General features: G+C 38.4%; 1 protein-coding gene across 2 annotated transcripts; it reads right to left on the reverse strand.

Moving 5' to 3' along the window:
• Nucleotides 1-297: 297 nt before the first annotated feature.
• LOC132614267 (transcription factor BIM2-like) lies at nt 298-8,770 on the reverse strand. 2 transcript variants are annotated; one of them, XM_060328680.1, is made up of 8 exons: nt 8,594-8,770; nt 8,183-8,306; nt 7,855-7,945; nt 4,820-4,889; nt 4,626-4,721; nt 2,117-2,481; nt 671-800; nt 298-540 (listed from the first exon to the last, which is right to left on the reverse strand). In XM_060328680.1, the coding sequence occupies exons 2-8, from the start codon at nt 8,277-8,279 to the stop codon at nt 436-438; spliced, it is 954 nt and encodes a 317-aa protein (XP_060184663.1). In that variant the 5' UTR covers nt 8,280-8,306; nt 8,594-8,770; the 3' UTR covers nt 298-435. The 2 variants fall into 2 exon arrangements, with proteins under 2 accessions (XP_060184663.1, XP_060184664.1); XM_060328681.1 differs by having other exon boundaries at nt 7,855-7,939; nt 8,594-8,766.
• Nucleotides 8,771-21,355: the final 12,585 nt, after the last annotated feature.

Consider the following 21,355-nt stretch of genomic DNA (forward strand, 5'->3'; position numbering starts at 1 on the left):
GCGTACAACTTTTACCCTAAAAAGATAGTTTTTGAAGTACCTTTAACTAACTAAGCAAACTTCCCATTATACATGTTCATGTATCATCTATTATTAGGAGCAACTTTTAGTCTAATCTTATACTCTGTGCGTACAGCTAGCCTTATTGGTATGCATGGCGAAGTCCAATTGAAAGAGCTAACAAATCAAAATATCGCGGTGTGAAAGCAGACACAAGCAAGACGCTATCACGCGCGAAAGAAAAAGAACAAAAATTGAAAAAAAAAACATTAAATTGAAGGGGGGAAAAAAACGGAGTAATAAAAAAGATGCATTTCTATGAACATGACTCGGGGATGATAGAAACGAATGGGATATACATATAAACGTTCTATTGAAGCATAAGGTAACACAAAACTAAGTTAATTGGATCGGTATGCCATGCTATTGGTATATCTATATCTTCATCCTCTTTTGAGCTTGCTCCAATTCATCATCATTGCTTGCTTCCCGGAAATGATCCATATGTTGATGACCAGCGGGTGGAGGATTCTCATTATCCTAGAGTTAAAATGCAAATGAATTGGTAAGTTTACAACGGGAAGACTAAACATTCTCGTGTTTATATGTTGTGCATTGTCTCGAACATAATTTGACTGCTTGTTTGAAACAAGTTGGAAAAGATTCATACCTTCACGACGGATGTCCCTGAGGTTATTCCTTGGTTTGCCCGCTTCCCAAAATTAATCTGCACTGAGATAGTAGCCTCTGAAAGATCAAGACCGGCACTCTGCAGCGCTTGTGTCAACGAATTTAGTAACCTGATTAGACCAAATCAATGACCAGTGATCAGTAGAAATATCATATTGACATCAAGCTAAGCTAATCTAGAGATATGACAAGTCTCGTAACAACTCTAGATGAAACATTGATCATAGTTAACTGACTATAGCTGCTCCACATGCATATGAAAATTGAAATGCAAAATAAAGGAATAGTAAAGGTACTTGGTGGGTATATGATGGTGGGAAGCAACAGGTATCCAGTGGAATAGTCGAGAACTTTCATATAAAATATATAGTATATACATATATAAATTTATACACACTTGGTGCTCAATGATTCTCCACTGCAGCTTTGCTAGGTTCATTTCTCAAGTATCCACCGTACTTTAGGCGATATGCTAAACTCAAAATATGCCATAATTTGAAATGCCATTGAGCATATGAAACATAAGGAAGGAAGGAGAGAGAAAACAACTTATTGAATTGGTTGAAGTTAAGATGCAGCCTGAAACACATCTGTTCAGAACTGAAAAGGAACACTATGATGTAACCAGTAAGGTCCCAAACACTCAAGTATTTGCATCCCAGGATAGGGTAACTTGCTTATGTAAGTCTAAATTTTGACAATGACAAAGTAATCTAACTACTGACTATATTATTGATGTGCCAAGAACTCACGAGAACTAAAGGAATAAGATGAGGCACAAAGACTCCATTAAGAAACAAACCAAAAGGAAACAAGCATGCAAGGAAGGCGGCTATCTCCATAAGGAAGGAGATGTCAGGAAGAATTGAAGAACTACAAAAAAGAAAAAGGAGAACCTCCAGAATGCTGATAGAAAAGTCCATATAAGGAAAGACTCAATCCTACAAGATCAGTCAAGTCCAAAAGAAGGGGTCTGGATCAGCTCCAGTAAATAACCCTCCAGTAATCTTCAATAGCCTCTCTGATTTATGCCATGTGTCCACTCAAAATCCAAAGGCCATTGCATCTCTCTTCTTTCTTCAATTTTCAGAAGGCTACAGTTCAACCCCTCAACCCCCCACCGCCCCTCTTCCCCCGGGGTACTTTCAGCCTAGTGGTTTGTGCACTAGCAAAACAAGTTCGTAAAAATCGCAGATGAGTGATCAGAGCAGGACAAGATTAATACAATGAAAAGATATCCACAAGAAACTGAAGATATTTTTCATCTAAAGGGGATGCTACAAATGAACACTATCCAGAGCATGTACCACATAAAAGAAACAAGAAACAGAGATTGCCAATAATAGAAGATAATAAAAAATGAGGAAATAAGATATGGATAGACCACATTTAAAGTCCCAACTTTAAAAGTAATATAATTACTCACCCCTGCGAGTATGGACTTGAAATGTTGATTCTGCCTCCATCTATTGCCAGATCCTCCGGATGATTCAGAGCATCAATTGTGTTGGGATATTGATCAGACACTGGTCTAGGTTGAGTCTCAGAGAAGGCACCATTATTTGGCACAGGCGTTGGCACACCGGCCTGAATAGGAACGGGTGTTGTGATTGACTTGTTACCTAGTTCCTGCTGTTGATCCATTGGATTCTGCTGATTCAGTTGCATTGTAGAAGTAACAGTTGCGGGATTCTCATCAAAGCTTCCCAGGTATGTTGATTCTGGGCCAGTACCATTCTTCAAGACATGTGGTTGTGCTGGTAAACTTTGCATGCGCCAATGACTATTTCTCTGGACCATTCAAAAAAGAACTTTTAACTTACGAACAAAAACAGCGTCCTCATGAACATGTTTAGTCATACAACTGGTACTACTTGGAACAATATGAGACACAAGTTTAGGAGTTAATAACATAGCCTAAGTTGCGCCTATGGACTTTTCATTGCCCAAATCACATTTATCAGAAAAATCATTGCCAAAACTGTACCTGTGGACTTGAACACTTCAGAGAAGGGAAGAAAATGAAACAATAGGGGACCTCTTAAAATCTTACAGGAGTAAAGACACAATAACAATAAACAATTAAGCCAAAACTAGACTATGGAAAGAGATACGGTTGGGAAGGAACACAATTCATGGAGTTAAATCCCTTGATTTGTATTGCACTGCTGTAAATACTGAGGTACAGCTGCCAAAAGGAGGACCAGCAATTGACGGAATATACGGTCTATAAGAAATTTTCAAGACTTGAAGGCAAAGGGTGGCTCAAATATTTGGAGAAACAAAAAGCATCAAGGAGTTAGCCCAAGAACCAGACAAATTATGGTGGAAAGCAAAGGAGGGTGACAGATTACAGCGGGATGTTGTTAAATTGGCAGATGTTTTTGGAAGGAAAGATTATGGAGATATGGAGAAATAGATAAACAACTACAGGTGCTTTGAAGGAAAGAAACCTGCAGATTTTTGTTTGAAATATAGGTGTATAGAGTCACTTAATTTTTGTTGTAGAATGAATGACGTATATGACTTTGACAGCATTGGAGATGCAAGACATTATGCACATGTAACTGCAGCACCAAAACATTGTACAGTTTTGAGCATTCAGTTATTGCTTTTTACTTCATTAAATTTACTTACTTTATTAGAAAAAAGGCCAATAATCAGGTTCATATGAACAACAAAGCCAAAACTGATCTTACTCTAGTGTAAATCCAGAAAATCAGGAGCAACTAGCAGTGTAAAGATACACAAAAACAATGGAACCACAAAATGAAAGCACAACATGGACTAATCTACCAGTATAATGTGAAATACGTGCACATCAATGTTCATCTGAGGGTGGTGCGTTTGTTTTTGTGCATGCACATATGTGTGTGTGTGTGTGTGTGTGAGAGAGAGAGAGAGCGTGTGTGTGTGTGTATTAGGAAGAAATGTTAATTGATATGGACACTGGTGACAAGAGATCACGGATTTCAGTGTTTCTTACCATCTGCTTTTCTTTCCCCATTTTGGCCCCACTCAAGAATGATGTGCAGTGTCGGTGCAAAAAATGCGGCATTCCAATGAAAAAGAGTAAGGTAAGATGTGTCTTTTATTAGTACGGCAACATCAGTCACTGTGCATTATTCAGTAAGTTTATGGTGTTTATTAGATTAGCTAGCAATATAAATAGGACTTTCCACATTAGTCTCCATTTTGTAAATTGATTATCAACGAAACTGCATCTTACCATATAGAGGGTGTTTAGCTAAGCTTATAAGCTGGTTAAACTGGCTTACAAGCTTAGCTTATTTACGCGTTTGGTAAATACCAAAGTGCTTAAAAGCAAGTGCTTTGAAGCCAAAAGTCATAAGCTAGTCATCCCCAACTTATGGCTTTTCAGCCTACAAGCATTTTTAGTTTGACCAAGCATTTTACTATTTTATCCATAACACTTTTTCTATTTCCAAAATATCATTCCCAAAACAAAACTCCTAACTTCCTTTTCACTCTGTATCCGTTGTTCCTCCTTTTTTTTCTGTTTTTTTTTTTTTTTTTGAGGTAAAGGTAATTTCTTGTTCCTCCTTTTCTTTACACGGAAACTTTTAAATTTATAATTTCTTTCAAAAAATTTATGGGTATTTTAACGAAAGAACAACATATCAGCATTTTATACCAAACACATCTTATTAACAGTTCAGCACTCCTATCCAAACACGTACCTGCTTATTTATAAAATTAGTTTCGGCACTTAAAAATACTTTCCAGCACTGTAAGCTTATCATCTATTTATAAGGTAATCCAAACGGGCTCATAATAACCTGACGCATGAGTGTTCTCAGTAAGAAGAATCAATCTTCTTACAGCTGATAGATAGAAAATGCAACTCAAAGTTCACAACCAAAAACCTTTAATTAGAAAATTCATACGGCGTAAAACTAGGTAGCGTAATTTACCCATGGCATAAGCTTTGTAGGCTCTGAGCTCCAAGGCTGATATGATCCTTCATACTTCTGTACCTTCTCCTGTAAATACTGTACGTACTGAATTACCTGCACACAAACATCAACTATCACCAAGAGATCAAAACTTCCAAGAAATGAACAAATAAAGCAAAAGGAAAAACCAGTTTTTGACTAATAGAATGTACCTCCAACAAAAATGATGCAGTGTCTCGCTTTTGATCGGGATTGGGTATCAGATCTCTCAATATCTGAAATCTAGATTACCAATCAGCTTTAGAAAAATGCAAAACTTACTCAAGCATATTAGATAGATTTGACCGCATGATCTTCAAATTCCTTAGATCAATATATACCCAGTAAACGTGTCACTTTTAATTCACATTGAGTACGAAAACAAATCCCACGCCCAACCAAATCCCCCCCCCCCCCCACCCCCCACCCAAAGCACCCGACCAAGAAAAGTGTTTAATTTGAAGACTTCAATGGACTAATTATAAGGCATGCTTTAAGAGTTTTTTCTTCAAATTCAAAAGATACTCCTTTTTCATGAGTGCCTTGACCCGTTATTTAAGAAATTTACTTCTTCAAGAATAGAGTTAGTAACTTGATATCAGCAAGTAATTGTTGGCACCGTTGTTATTATTCCTGGAGGAATAGGAAAATTAATATTCTGTAAGTATTTTCTATATAATTAATGGAGCTCATCAGTTACCAGAATTTTCTGTACCTTCTTCAGATGCTTTTTACAGTCATTAGTACCACAATGTAGCTCTCAAACCATCTAGCTTCATCACTAAAACCTTAGAACTTTCCCACAAGTACCATAAATACCATTGAAGCCTAAAGCACATGTTTTCTTCTTTAAACTAGGTTCTTTTATACTTCTACTTTGACAGTATGATCTATCCCTAAAGATTTTGTCAGCTCCTTTCAGACATTGTACAGAACTTATTTAAGACCCAAATATGCTATTTCAATAGGGAAAATTGTAGGATAGTTTGATAGTGTGACTAGATATTTTTGCCTATCCTCCTATTTGGGAAAAGTTGAAACTTAGGTAATTGCTTCTTAACATATGTATAAAAAGAAACTTAGGTAATTGCTTCTTAACATATGTATAAAAAGAACATACGTATTTCATTTAGTTTAGCCCATTGGCATTCTTTCAGTTTTTTACTAGCGGCTTTAACTATAACCTCAGCTCTAATTGTTGATCTGAGCAAGACACGCACTCTCTCTCTCTCTCTCTCACTCACTCAAACACACTAAAACACGCATTAGCCTGAAGCTTTACTCAGATTTCATATGTCATTTCTGTAGATGGAGTCTAACATCTTATTTGAGCACCCTATACAATTCGTAGATAGACACCCAAAAACTTGAACATCTCGTTGAAATTCAATCCAGATACTTTACATATCAACTAAACCCCAAAAGTATCTTAGTAACCTACTGTTATATGTCATCACTTTCGTTCTAAACGACTCTAGTTTAGTAAATTATTTGGCACTCTTAAGACCTCAACATGTTTATCTTTTAAAGAAAGGAATTAAAAGATGATAAGTAACTAATAACAAAAAAGATGAAAAGTAAACCACAAAATGCCTATGATTAGGAAAGATTATGAATGTGTTTGGTATGATAGAAACCATTTCCACGGGAAATATTCTTCATGTAAAATATTATGTTTTTCGTTGATTGGTTGATGAGTGGAAAATATTTTCCGAAAAGTATATACTCCCTCCGCTTCAATTTAAGTGTCTTACTTTCCTTTTTAGTCTGTTTCTAAAAGAATGCTTTATATTTGGTAATTCTCTAATTCCAACATTCAACATAGCGTGTTTAGAACCATAACATCCAAAGGACATTTTGCTAGTGGGAGGCAGCAGGTACTCCGTGGAATTAGTCAAGGTGCGTGGAAGCTTGCCCGGACACCACGGTTATCAAAAATAAATAAAGAGAGACATCATAGAAGGTTTAATCCACACAACAGATATGGGTATTCACAAAATTGGGAGGGTTGCAAATTTACTGTCAGTTGAAACAAAGGAGAGCAGCACTCTCCAGAACTGAATCACTTTAGCGAGTTAGGAGTGTGGAACAGCATTTGAAGAATAAGCATGTAGGTTCATTTGGAGATGAGAGAAACATATTTTAGAACTTCGTATGAAACATCGACAAACTAGCCTTTAGAAACAAGTATATTTTGAACTATGCAAATATTCAGACATAAAAGTGAATCAACTCATGAAGATGATGAAAGCATTATGGTGACAGCTAGAAAGGATAATATGTGCAATCCTTCCTCCAATAAATACCCGTTTATTTCCTTTGGTTGCCCCCTTCCACCATAACAAAACAATTTTACTCATTTCTAAATTGATCAAGGCATAGTCAGCTATCTTAATTCGGCACAACTTTCTTGTTGGCCATCCACCCGCAAAAGCCAAATCACATTTATCATCAGAAGCTCAATGGGAAAATGGCCACACTGTCTAACTTCCCAATTTACCAAGAACCAAAAAGCTTATATTTTTGTTATTTTATCTCTGAGTAACTAAAATACTAGACTGCTTATTAATCTTCGAAGTTAGAGCCTGAAGTAATTTTCTTAAGCCTCCAAACACTTATTTAAGTATAATTTCTTTTTCAAACTCAACCAGCAACTCCTCTTGGCTGAAAATAATTGACCTAATCAATCAATCTACACCTCAATCCCACAATCTTCTATAATCATTCTACTGCGTTCACACCCATTTCATCCCAAATCAAAATTCCACGAAATAAACTTTAAGCAATGTATTGCTGAAATCAGCTTGTGCTTATCTCACTAGACCTGTCAATGTCCAGCTGGTTGCAAGATCTGTGACATAATCACTTCACATTTACACTGTTTTTTTTCCATGTATCACGGCCAGTAGCGGAACCAGAATTTTCACTAAGGGGATTCAAAATATAAAGAATAAACATTCGAAAAGAGGACTCGACACCTACTATATATACATAAAAATAATTTTGACCAATTTTTCGATGAACCCCCTTCTGGTATCCTAGCTCCGCCCATGATCACGTTCATCTTATATAGTAACTTCACTCAACAAACTACAATTTCTCTCTAAATGAAGACCTAAATATCTCACAAACTCACCTCTAGTGTACAAGTAGGAAAAGCCAACACTTCAATTAACCGAAAAATGAAAAACATAATTTATGGACAAACCTCTCATTGATCTTGCTCCTCCGACGCTGCTCAGTCACTGAATGCTTAGACCTTATTGCACTAGCCTTATCATTATTCTTCCCATCTGTTTCTTCCACAATAACAAAACAAAAGCAAAATTCAGGATACTGCATTTTACACCTCAAAATTCAGCTCAACTTATATCCTTAACAAATAAATTCTATATTTCCACTACAAAAAAAACAAAAACAAATTCAGGATTTTGCATTTTGCACCTCAAAATTCAGTTTCAACTTATATACTTAAAAAAAAAAAAAAATCTATCTTTCAACTAAAAAAATTATGAGAAAAAAGAAAACTTACATACCTTTTGTATTACTACTAGAAGGTGTGGCATCTTTCTTCATACCAATCTCATCTTCCTCTTCTTCTTCCTCTTCTTGATGACCCTTCACTGATTTCATTTTGTTTTCCACTATTTATCAAAATATCTGCACAAAATGATAAAAATAATAACTTTGCAATACAAACATAGCTATACCAAGAAGCAGAGATTTATATAGTACGAAAAAACTAACAATCCACTCAAAATGATAAAAATAAAAACTTTGCACATACAAACATAGCTATACCAAGAAACAGAGAATTATACAGTACAAAACAACTACACCTCAATCCCACACTAGTTAAAATCTAACTATATCATTCAATACAGAGATCTATACAATATAAGGAAAACAAATTAAAGGGTACATATGAAATATAGAAGAAAGATTACCTTTTTTTCTTGGAAAATTTGAGTTATTGTTAGAAATTGTGATTTGGGTCTGTGAGATTTGGAGGAGTAGTAGTTACTAGTGTTGGGTTCTTGATTGTTTGTGGGTATGAGTCTTTTTTCTTTTGTTAACTTTTGTCAATTGTGGAATTACTGTGAGTGGCTTTAACTAAATAGTTGTCATGACATGACATGTGATTTATTTTAATTTAATTCATATGTATTTGATGGTTCACAACCTAAAAGGTAGGCAACTTGTGTGAAAAGGTCTTTTTTTTCTAGCTTGTGTTCGGTACACGCATCGATGTTACTAATTCGGATTCCCACCGCGTAAGGATTATTTGGAAAAAGCGTTTTCTATCAAAAATAATTTTATACTTCGGATTAACCCTAAAGGAGCAGCCTTATCTGGTGCATCACATCTTTCGGTGATGTGAGGAGACTCTTTTTTGTCTTTTTGTTCTTTTCAATTTTCTGTTCTTTTTCGCCCTTCATTTACTACTCCTACTAATTAGCAGTCCCAAAGAAAAGAACAAAAATGATCCCAACTTGAGCACTCATACGTTGTACCAACAAACTAGGAAGTTAGGAACTAAAACAACGCAAAAAGAAACTGTTTTTTTCCAATGAAAATGAGTGCACATTAAAATGAATTAATTTCTTTATCTTTATATTTATATTATTATTTACGTGAAAGAAATGTGTAATATGGAGTTGGACGTCAACCTCAGATGTCAACTGTCATTAGTTCAGTTGGCCATGTATAATGTGTTATTCGGCCAATTTTTAAAAGCTGGACATCGCATGTATTTCATGTGTGTGACGGATTCAAATTTAAAGGCCGTGATTACTACTTGGAAATAATTAATTACCCACGCCAAGTGAACAGATATTAATCTTATCAAATATTAACCAAAATTTTATTAGAGTTTCCTAATCCTTGTAATCAACCAAACAATAATTCATCCAATAAGGAATATCCACAACCATCAATACTAATAAGAAAGTATCTCCAAAGCCCAAAAACGCTCGAGTAACGAAAACCACTTCCCACAAACTAGTCAAGGAGCATATAATATAAATTCGAATACAAGAGTCGAGGGACGCAACCCGATACAACTCAAAGAAAGAAGAAGTTTAAAGTAAAGGTGCCACCACGATTAGAATGTGGTTGGCGCACTTCAAATGAAAAATAGTAATTGTCCCGACAAGATCAGAGAGGAACCACTGCGGTACTAGAGCTAGAATTTGGACAAACAAAAACAACAACAACGGTGAGCATAAAGCCCAACAAGATTATCAACCCGCCCCGCAATCATACTCCGTAAAGCGAGTCGTAAAAATACAATACATGAAAGCAATAAATGGTATACATATATAACCTTAAATAATGTACTGAAGTAACAGGTAACATACAAATACAGGTCAATCGCACCATGCCAAATCATAGGCCCTTGGGAGTCAAGTTCCCTAGACCAATTATCCTGAACCATTGGCCCTCGGGAGTCAAGTTTTCTAGACCAATCATCCTGAACCATAGATCCTCGGGAGTCAAGTTTCCTAGACCAAACAATCAGATACCAACTAATATGTACAATATACAATACAAGTAATCATATCATTAGGTAGTGTCATGAAAGACTAGTCAAGTAATGCATATAAGAATGTCAAATATTCCTAGAATGATGTAACAGTAAATTCCTAGGTTGTCATGCTCAATTTATAGGAAATCATTCAAATGTCATGCTGGAATGTCATAGAGTTCACGGTATCCAATATTGAACACAATTGAAATGGTTTCACAGAAGAAATAGCTCAAAGTCACAAGATTCGTCATAAAATAACATACATTATATAGTACGCGCTCGTCCCACAACGTACAAGGTGTTTGAAAATCAAATAATGCAATTTCTAAATCATGGTGTCAAAAAGCAAGTGTTTATGAAGTTTAAGTCTCACTTGCCGACAAGTGAGGTTGCACAGTTGGTAAAACACCTCCACCCACGACCTGTAGGTTTAGGGTTCAAGTCATGCTGAGTGAAAGTGGAGAAACACTACAAATCCTCCAAAATGGGGGGAAATAAAAAAAATAAAAAGCACTTGTCTTATTACCGGCACATTAAACCTATCTTGAAATGTCAAAACACCTCCCAACGACCTCAATCTATTCAAAAACACAATTAACATGTCCAAATTAGTCTACGAAAGCTAGTCCATACTTTTAAGACACCTCGGGATCAAAGTCAACTCTTGGTCAACTCAACTCCACTCATCAGGTCAACGATCCGAAATCGATTGCATAGACGTGTTACCCATAAGATACAGAGTCCCATCTATTCAAACTTCAATCTTGATGGCTATTAATGGGTCAAATCTTAACTTTCCTAAATTTCAAGCTTGGGACTAAATCTCAACATTTTACACCTCAAATTCAAATATCTCAATCCAAACTCAATATTTAATATGCGTATTCAATGTATTAATATTCACGTCTCAAAAAAATAATCAATGTGAGAACTTAAAGAGTCAACGTACTAACAGTAACCAAGATCGAATTAGTAGCAGTTGATCCCAACGAAATCTCCAACACATAATTAATACCAAGGTTCTCATTTCTCTAAGTCCAATCTCATATCCATTTAACTAAGTTTCATCATTAGGCTAATCATTTGCTTGCAATCAATCATTTAAAGAGACATAATAATTTCATCATTCAGTGTAATTAAATACACAAGTTGGATAAAGAGTATGTATATGTATATACCTAATACACGATCCTACAATTGCTTCCACAATAATGAAAATCTTAACCAAATTGAAAGCATTCCCTGAATGTTGGTTGCTTGCTCCAACGCTAATGAACCACATTCTTTTTACTCTTCCTATTTTACCTAGGTCCTTACATGTGGGCCTACGTCCTTACATGTGGGCCGAGTCCCTTTTTCACCACTATATGTATATGTATCCAAATTACAACATTATCCAAATAACAAGGGTAATTGTAAATTAGGCCCATTGACCGCTTAATTAATTCTCAATCTCATAATATATATTTATATAAATAAAATTGGGTTATTACAATGCGTTATTGGTGTTAGTTTGGATTATGGAAATTAGTTGGTTTTCATTTTATGAGTAGATCAACTACTAGCGGGTGTTATTTTAATTGTAAATTAATTAACATATTCTTTGAAATTATAAATATCTCACCATAGCTCTGTAGTTCTACATTTTGTACAGTTGATTCATAATGAAAAATATTCTGTTCCGCTTATTTGAGTTGGTAGCATAGCAAAAGTTGCTTCTCTGACTATTGTCTTGTTTTATTCTAAATTCGCTCTTTCATGGGTGACTCGTGTAAGAATAAGTCTTGTTCCAGAATCTAGTATCATTTCTTTTGGTGTGAAACTCAATGGCGATAATTATTTTCTTTGGTCTCAAGTTGTTGAGACATTTGTTGCAAGTCATGAAAAATTATGATATTTGTCAGGAACAATTAAAGCACCTCCTACCAGTGATAACACATATGAAATAGGAGTATGGATAACGCTATTGTTAAAAGTTGGCTCGTCTTTGCCATGTAAACGACATTATGAGTTTATTTATTCATCTTCTAATGGCCAACAGTATTTACAACACCTATGTCATACCTATTATGAAGGGGTTGATAACTCAGTTAAATGATATTTCTTGTCAAGTAATGCATATGAAACAAAAGGGGGTCAGTCTCCACATACTCTAGTGATTTGCGCATAATATGGCAGGAACTGAACCATTGTAAGCCTTTTCTCTTTCACATAATCTGATGTTGTTCATGTCCGACTAAAGAAAATTGAAGAAGAACGTGTGTAGATGACAAAATTTTATTAAAAGTAAATTCACAAGAAATTCTAATTATATTAAATCCAAGATATATTCGCCTGAACAAATATTATGGGCTAATATAATTGGATTAATTGCTTAAGTCCAATTGGTATGGATTTAATTGAAAGACCAATTCAATTGGGCTAGCTAGTCTATCTTGTCGGACTTCACATGATGAGCCCACTCTATTAGCCCAAGGTCCATGCCACGTGTCAAATGACGTGGCGCGCCAAGTCAAGTCAAGGACCAATAAAATCATGCCACGTGCATAAGTAACGCAGCATGTCAAGTCAATAGAAGAACCAATCAAATGTCGTCAAGTGTTCAAATGACATGGTTCAACCAATCATATACAAACCCTAGCTCTCTCCTGCAACTATAAATAGGGGTCTTCACAAAGCCAAAGGAAGAAAAAATACATAGAGAAGCTCTCAGCCGCAAGTCTTCCGCATACTAAGAAGTCTTCGCTCCAAGTAGTGAGCCGCAAGTTTCCATACCTCTACGTTTGTGATTAAAGCTCGGCTCCGCATTCGTAGTGAAATATCAACAACAAGTGACCTGTCCATTCAAGAACAAGCAAAGCCCTTGATTGACGGTCGTATCGTGAGGAGAAGAATCAGAGGATTACATCTTGTTATTTAAGATTTCATAAAGATTGTAACTCCCGCACAAATTCTTGAAATCAAATATTATTCTTTGTCGTTATTTTTCTTGTCTTGATTATTATTTTCAGGAACGAAAGATTAGTCGTTACAAATTTGGCACGCCCAGTGGAGCCATCTTTACCTCTCATCTCTTCTCTCCAATAGTCGAACTTCAAAAACACTAAGATGGCTTCCAAGAAGGTCAACTCGAAATCCGCATCCGCAAAAACTACTGGATCCGAATTCTCCGTTGCTGTTGAAAACATCCTAGATGTTACTGAGGGGAGCATCGGACCTGTCACAAGGAACCAAGCCAAATTTCTAGGGCAACGAGTTCCGCAAGCACAGCCTAAATCTGCTGTCGTCTTTGGTTCGTCTTCCGCAAACACCACAGAGGAAGGGGAGAATGTCGCCAAAATGGTGGAGAGGGTTCTTGCCCAACTTAGTTTATCTAAGCCCAAGAAATCCTTCAGGCAAGCTGACGATGATGTCTTGAGCACTGGATCTACTCCGCATAACATGTCCGCATCCTATGTTCGCGAAAATCCGTGTTATTCTTCTTCATCTATGATGGTGATGCATGCGATGATGACAATGCTTCAACTGTTGAAGAACAACTCGCGAGCTTGACAAAGGCAATTGGAGACTTGACCAAATATGTGCAAGATCAAGATAATCGAATTGTCAAGTTGACAGACAGGTTTGATAGTGTGATGGAGGGGGATTCAAGTCATGCCCCTGGAAAACGTCTGCAAGCAAAAGAAAGGATTGAATCTCTCGCAAAACAAGGGGAATATGCTTCAGAAATCCAAGTTTCCTCTGAAGGGATGATTCCAATCAATCAAATAAAGGATTTCATCATGGGGACCATCAAGGATAAATATGATGTTTCCGCAAAATCATCCCTTACATATGCGAAGCCATACACTGCAAGGATTGATAGCTTGAAGATGCCTGCCGGTTAACAACCCCCAAAATTTCAGCAGTTTAATGGCAAGGGAAATCAGAAGCAACATGTGGCACACTTTATTGAAACATGCAACAACGCTGGAACATATGGTGATTACCTTGCCAAACAGTTTGTTCGTTCCCTTAAAGGTTATGCTTTTGATTGGTACACAGACCTTGAGTCTGGTTCCATTGATAGTTGGGAGCAAATGGAGCAGGAGTTTCTCAACCGCTTCTATAGCACAAGACGCACCGTAAGCATGGTGGAACTTACAAACACTCGCCAACGAAAGGAAGAACCAGTTATTGACTTCATCAACCGATGGAGGCATGCAAGTCTAAACTGCAAAGATAGACTTAGTGAAGCTTCGGGAATAGAGATGTGCATTCAAGGTATGCACTGGGGTCTCACCTATATCTTGCAAGGCATAAAGCCTAAGACTTTTGAAGAATTGGCCACTCGTGCTCATGACATGGAGTTAAGCATGGCGTCAATCGGAAGTGAAGCGCCGCCGGTCTACGAATCCCGCAAAGGTAAAGACAAGCAAGAAGTAAAGAATGTGGGGAGATATTTTTCCAAGACCGAAAACAAAGAATCCATGAGCGTTAATGTTGCGCCTGTGAAGTTCACCACTAAAGTAAGCAAGAAGCAGAGCGTGAAGACAACTTCTTCGGAGGATAGAGCGAACAGAAAACCAACTTTGAAGGAGATGCAAGAGAAGTATTATCCATTCCTTGATTCAGACGTTTCCGCAATCTTTGATGAACTTCTTGGGCTGAAACTTATTGAGTTACCCGGGATGAAGCGGCCGAATGAAGCAGGGAGAACTGATGAACCGAATTATTTCAAGTACCACCGGTTGATCGGCCACCCTATCGAGAAATGCTTTGTCTTCAAGGATAAAGTTATGGATCTAGCCCGCAAAGGAAAGATTTCACTTGAAGATGAGAAAGAAAGTGCAAACCAAGTTGGTGTCATAATTAGCTCGCTCGATCCAGCCATGACCTGCAACTTTGTTGAAGGATATGGAGAGAAATACATCCCGAACATATGTCTGGCAGGAATGATTAAGTTTGGAGACTTCGAACCAGTTAATGTGAATGAAATGTTTTCTCTTCTTACACCGAGCGATGTTGTGTCAGTAGAAGGAGGATCGTCTGAAGAAGACGAAGACCAAATTGGTCATTTTGATGATGGGGGTTGGACTCTCGTAACTCGTCGCAAGCACCGCAAAACAGGTTCGCAAAAGGATTCAGTGAAACGACAAACTAAGGGAAAGAAAGTGAGTAAACCCGAAACAAAAAATCCAGTTGAGCACCCAAAGAAGGAGAAAATAGAGGGGCGCTACTACCAAGAACCACGTCGGCCAATAACATTAGGAGAATACTTGCCGAGTTGGTTTCACACCAAATTCGTCATTGATGATGTAAAAGCTTCATGTTGTACAGTTGATGAGAAGGAAGCAAAAACGTGACCTCGCCATGTCCATCATCAGAAGACTCTGCAAAGTCATCTCCTGAAGTCATAGATGCATGCATGGCCAAAATCACATTCACCGATGATGACCTTCTACTCGGCGACATACCTCATAATCGCCCTTTATTAATGATTGGATTTGCACGTGAGCAAAAGGTGAACAGAATCCTAATCGATGGTGGATCTGGAGTTAACATCCTTCCTATTCACACAATGAATGAGCTTGGAATCGCAATGGAGGATCTTTCCGCAAGTCGTTTGATGATCCAAGGATTCAACCAAGGGGGACAAAGAGCCATATGAGCTGTCAAAATAGACCTCACCATCGGCGAGTTGCAATCTAATGTGATCGATGCAAGGACTTCGTATAACATCTTGCTCGGTAGGCCTTGGGTACATGAGAACAAGGTGATCCCCTCTACCTACCACCAGTGTTTGAAGTATCATGAAGACGGAGTTGAAAAGAAGATTATGGTCGATGATAATCCCTTCACTGAAGCTGAAGCGCACTTCGCCGATGACAAGTTCTACTTAAAGAAATGTGCCGCAAGAGTTGATGAAGTTGCGATAATCGATAATGCTGAGTTTATGAACAAAAATGCAAAGGTGGCTGCTTGTAAGGAGAAGGCAGCAGTTAAGGAAGATCAAAGGTCCTTCGATGTCAGTAAGTTGCCTAACACAAATGACGCTTCTTCGAGTAAGAAAGTAACTTCTGTTCTTCGTTATGTTCCAAAGGCCAAAAAGGGCGAGGGAAACATGTTGGGAGGACTAACCCTTCCTATCAAGCAGATTGACACAATAATGTCATCCACGAAATTACTTGGAAGATTTGTGGCTAGCAGCTCGCCACAAAATGAAGCACTCCCTACGAAGCGTACAGGTGAAGGTTTCGATCCAAATGCTTACAAACTACTCGCAAAAGCTGGATATAATCCTAGAGAACCATCAAAATCGGGGAAGCTTCCGATGGAACCTACGGCGAGGCAAAAACGTGAAGGTTTGGGGTATAAACAACCCCTACCAGTTCGCATCTCCATAAGAAGGGCAAGTAACAACTACATCACTGCGGAAGAGGAATCTCTTGCTTCTAACAAAAGGCCGTCTGTGTTTGACCGACTGGGAAAGTCGACCGCGAGAGTTTCTGTGTTTGAGAGGTTAGGACCAATGAAGAATGGAAGCAAGATTCGGAGAAACCACAAGCATATGAAATCATCAGTTTTTCCCAAATCTCAAAATATCTCTAAAGACTTCCGAAGTCTGATCCCTTCTAGGATGAGGCGGCAAACGGATCTTGTGGTCTCATGTGGATAAGTGCTAAAAGAAAAGTCGTATGTTGTGGTCTACACCAAGGAGCGGGATGAAGATGAAGAAAGTGTTGGCTCTTCATATCACGTTACTGTACAAGATGAAAGGGATACTTTATCTCCAATAAGGGTTGGTGAAGAGTTGGAGGATGTTTCTTGGTGTTACCATATATCTGTCGATGATGGCGAACCTCAAGAAGATGAAGACGCTAAGGATGCTCCGCCCGAATTTGAAGAAGGGGTAAAAACGACAGTCGACGCATTGAAAAAAGTCAACCTTGGCACTGATGAAGATCCAAGGCCCACTTATGTAAATTCTTTACTTGCAGTCGATGAAGAGAGTGCTTATGTTGAATTACTTAAAGAGTATAAGGATGTATTTGCCTGAAGTTACAAAGAGATGCCTGGCTTAGACCTTAAAGTTGCGGTCCATCATCTCGCTGTCAAGAACGACACACGTCCTATCAAACAAGCACAGTGACGTTTCAGGCCAGAATTGGTTCCCTTGATCGAAAATGAAGTTAACAAGCTTATTGAGGCTGGTTTCATTCGCGAAGTTAAGTTCCCCACATGGATTTCGAGCATTGTCCCTGTGAGAAAGAAAAATGGACAAATTCGAGTATGCGTTGACTTTAGGGATCTCAACAATGCATGCCCTAAGGATGAATTTCCACTTCCCATTGCTGAGCTTATGATTGATGCTACTACTGGATACGAGGCGATGTCCTTCATGGACGGCTCATCCGGCTATAACCAGATCCGCATGTCACCTAAGGATGAAGAGCTTACTGCATTCCGCACTCCTAAAGGTATTTATTGCTACAAAGTAATGTCTTTTGGCTTGAAGAATGCTGGAGCAACATACCAAAGAGCTATGCAAAATATCTTCGACAACATGCTTCACAAAAACGTCGAATGTTATGTTGGCGATCTGGTGGTAAAATCAAGAAAAAAGAGTGATCACTTGCAAGACCTGAGAATGGTGTTTGACCTACTACGAAGGCACCAACTCAAAATGAATCCTTTGAAGTGTGCATTTGGGTTACCTCCGAAAAATTCCTTGGCTTTGTCGTTCGACATCGGGGGATAGAAATTGATCAAGCCAAAGTAGATTCAATCATGAAGATGGCTGAGCCAAGAAACATCCATGAGTTGAAAAATCTGCAAGGGAAGCTGGCGTATCTTAGGAGATTCATCTCAAATCTAGCAGGGAAATGTCAGCCGTTCAGTCGTCTCATGAAGAAAGGTGCTCCTTTCGAATGGGACCAAGCTTGTGCCAACGCCTTTGAGAGCATCAAAACTTACTTGACCAAACCTCCAGTTCTAGCGGGTCCTGTGCCTGGAAAGCCATTGATACTATACATATCAGCACAAGAAATTTCAGTTGGAGCACTCTTAGCCCAAGAGAATAGCAAAAGAAAAGAAAATGTCCTTTACTACTTGAGTAGGATGATGACGCCAAATGAGTTGAAGTATTCGCCGGTTGAAAAGTTGTGGCTGGCCTTAGTCTTCTCGATTCAGAAGATGAAACACTACTTTCAAGCTCATGTAGTTCGTCTTATTTCCAAAGCAAACCCCATCAAATTTGTGATGTCGAAACCTGTCCTTAGCGACCGACAAGCAAGGTGGTATCTCCAATTTCAACAATTTAAGATTGTGTACGTTCCTCAAAAAGTTGTGAAAGGGCAAGCATTGGCGGATTTTCTAGCAGACCATCCGATACCCGATGAATGGGAATTAACTGATGAACTACCCGATGACGATGCGATGGTCATTGAGATTCAACAGCCTTGGAAGATGTATTTTGATGGTGCTGCACATCGCGAAGGAGCTGGTGCTGGTGTGATATTTGTCACTTCTTAGGAGGAGGTCTTACCGTATTCCTTCACTGTAACACAATGTTGCTCCAACAATGTTGCGGAATATCAGGCACTCATTCTTGGGCTTGAAATGGCTGTTCATATGAAGCAGTTACAATTACAAGTCTTTGGAGATTCTGAATTGGTAATCAATCAATTGTTGGGTATCTACGAGGTCAAAAATCCAGAATTGTGTCCCTATCATCACTATGCACAAAAATTAATTGGGTGGCTCGGCAACGTAACTCTCCAGCACGTGCCAAGAAAGGAAAATAAGAAGGCTGATGCTTTGGCTACTTTGGCTTCAACATTGACTTTGCCTGACCAAGCGCAAATCACTATCTGCCAGAAATGGATAGTACTGCCGGAGGACGATGAGGATGAAGAAAGCAAACTCAAGCTTCTTGTGTCCGTTACTGAAGCTGAGAAAGTCGATTGGCGACAAACCGTGATCGATTACTTGTATTATAGCATTCTTCCAGAAGATCCAAAAAGAAAGACCGAAATTTGTCGTCGTGCCCCTCGCTTCCTTTACTACAAAGATACTTTGCATCGTAGATCGTTCGAGGGAGTTCTCTTGCGTTGTCTGGGGGAAGAAGAAGCAACTCAAGCTATGCAAGAAGCACACTCTGGAGTTTGTGGATCACATCAATCTGGGCCAAAACTGCACTTTCATATAAAAAGGATGGGGTATTATTGGCCAACAATGGTGAAAGATTGTTTGGACTATGCGCGAAGTTGCAAAGCATGCCAATTTCATGCAAATTTTATACACCAACCTCCTGAGGTGTTACATCCAACTGTTGCATCTTGGCCATTTGACGCTTGGGGGCTAGACGTGGTTGGACCGCTTCCGAAATCTTCTTGTGGCCACTTGTACATCTTAGCTGCAACGGATTACTTCTCAAAATGGGCTGAGGCTGTCGCCCTCAAAGAAGTAAAAAAGGAGAATGTGGCAAACTTCATTCGAGTAAACATCATCTATCGTTTTGGCATTCCTAGTTATATCATAACAGATAATGGCAAGCCGTTCTCCAACAAATTGATGACTAAGATTTGCGAGCTTTTTGGCTTCAAGCAACGAAACTCGTCTATGTATTATGCTGCTGCAAATGGACTAGCTGAAGCATTTAACAAGACCTTGTGCAACTTGTTAAAGAAGGTCGTCTCCAAGTCTAAAAGAGATTGGCATGATAGAATGGAAGAAGCTCTTTGGTCATACCGAACGACTCATCGCACACCGACTCAAGCAACTCCTTATTCTCTTGTTTACGGAGCTGAAGCGGTCCTTTCACTTGAACACCAAATACCTTCATTGCGACTCGCTATCCAAGAAGGGCTCACTGAAGAAGAAAATGCTCGTCTACGCCTTGAAGAGTTAGAGGCCCTTGATGAGAAAAGGCTAGAAGCTCAGCAAAGCCTTGAATGTTATCAAGCTCATCTTTCCCGTGCTTTCAATAAAAAAGCTCGCCTAAGGTCCTTCCAAGTTGGTGATCAAGTCCTGGCGGTAAGAAGACCTATTATCATATCTCATAAATCTGGAAGCAAGTTCACTTCAAAGTGGGATGGGCCATATGTTGTCCAAGAAGCCTATACAAGTGGTGCTTACAAGCTTATAGGTACAGATGGCTTGCGGATCGGTCCCATCAACGGAAAATTCTTGAAGATGTACTATCCTTGAAGCAAGATGATACTCCTGGCCCGCATGAGTTTAAACTGTGTACGACTCCAAAAAAAAAAAAGAGTTGAAAACCTCGAAAGAGGCGGCCTAGGAAAAATTTAGGACAAACAAAAAAGTCCTCTAGGTTGAAAACCTCGAAAGGGGCGGCCTAGGAAAAAGGTAAGACAAAAAAAAACTCTTCTTTCGGAACTACGAAATGACTTGATACTCTTCACCGAGGTACGTAGGCGCTTAGAGTTCCATTCTAAGTTCAGTCGCATAAAAAAATCCTTCTTTTTTGTATTTATTTCTGAACTACGTTATGACTTGATCCTCTTTACCGAGGTACGTAGGCGCTTAGAGTATTATTCTAAGTTCAGTCGCATGAGTAAAAAAATAATAATAGCATGGCAATATGGGATCGACGCTTGACCTCTTTCAGTGAGGAGACAAACATAACTGGAAAGAAGAAGACAATTCACAGCAATTGAAGCCGAAGATGATTGCAGTTTTTTTTAAACGCTTCTATCAAGTCGGCATTATTTCTTCAAAGAATGATGCCACTAAAAAATCTGATGGATGCTCCAATTAGTCTCTCTCCAAAGCTAGAATGTCGCTCCTATGACGAGTTGAGATTTGTTTTACGACACATACAAAAAGCTGAAGAGTCGAACAAGATGGATTCTCAGCTAAACTTGGAGAATTATCTGTACATATGTAGAAGGCATTTGGCCGTCATATTTTTAAATATTGAAGTTCAATGAGTCTTCTTTCCAACAAAATTGGAATCTCGTCATTTCGGCACTCGTACCCCGAGTTATGAAATTTCTCCCACCGAAGCGCAAAGCTGAAAAATAGAACAAGGCAGCGTCTGAGCTAAATTTGGAGAATTATCTGTACAAATCTAGACATAATTTGGTCGTAATTTTTATAAATATTGTAGTTCAATGAGTCGCCGTTCCAAAAAAATTTGAATCTCGTCATTTCGGCACTCGTACCCCGAGTTATG

The sequence above is a fragment of the Lycium barbarum genome, chromosome 10 (assembly GCF_019175385.1).
Source record: "Lycium barbarum isolate Lr01 chromosome 10, ASM1917538v2, whole genome shotgun sequence".
NCBI lineage: Eukaryota > Viridiplantae > Streptophyta > Magnoliopsida > Solanales > Solanaceae > Lycium > Lycium barbarum.

Bases quoted from the DNA above. Each gene is read 5' to 3' on its own strand.
- LOC132614267 (XM_060328680.1), bottom strand. From the start codon at position 8,279: ATGAAATCAGTGAAGGGTCATCAAGAAGAGGAAGAAGAAGAGGAAGAT. The intron at 2,482-4,625 runs GTAAATTACGCT...TGAATGGTCCAG, and splicing joins CTACAAAGCTTATGCCATGG to AGAAATAGTCATTGGCGCAT. The intron at 801-2,116 runs GTGAGTAATTAT...TGGTCTAATCAG, and splicing joins TCAAGTCCATACTCGCAGGG to GTTACTAAATTCGTTGACAC.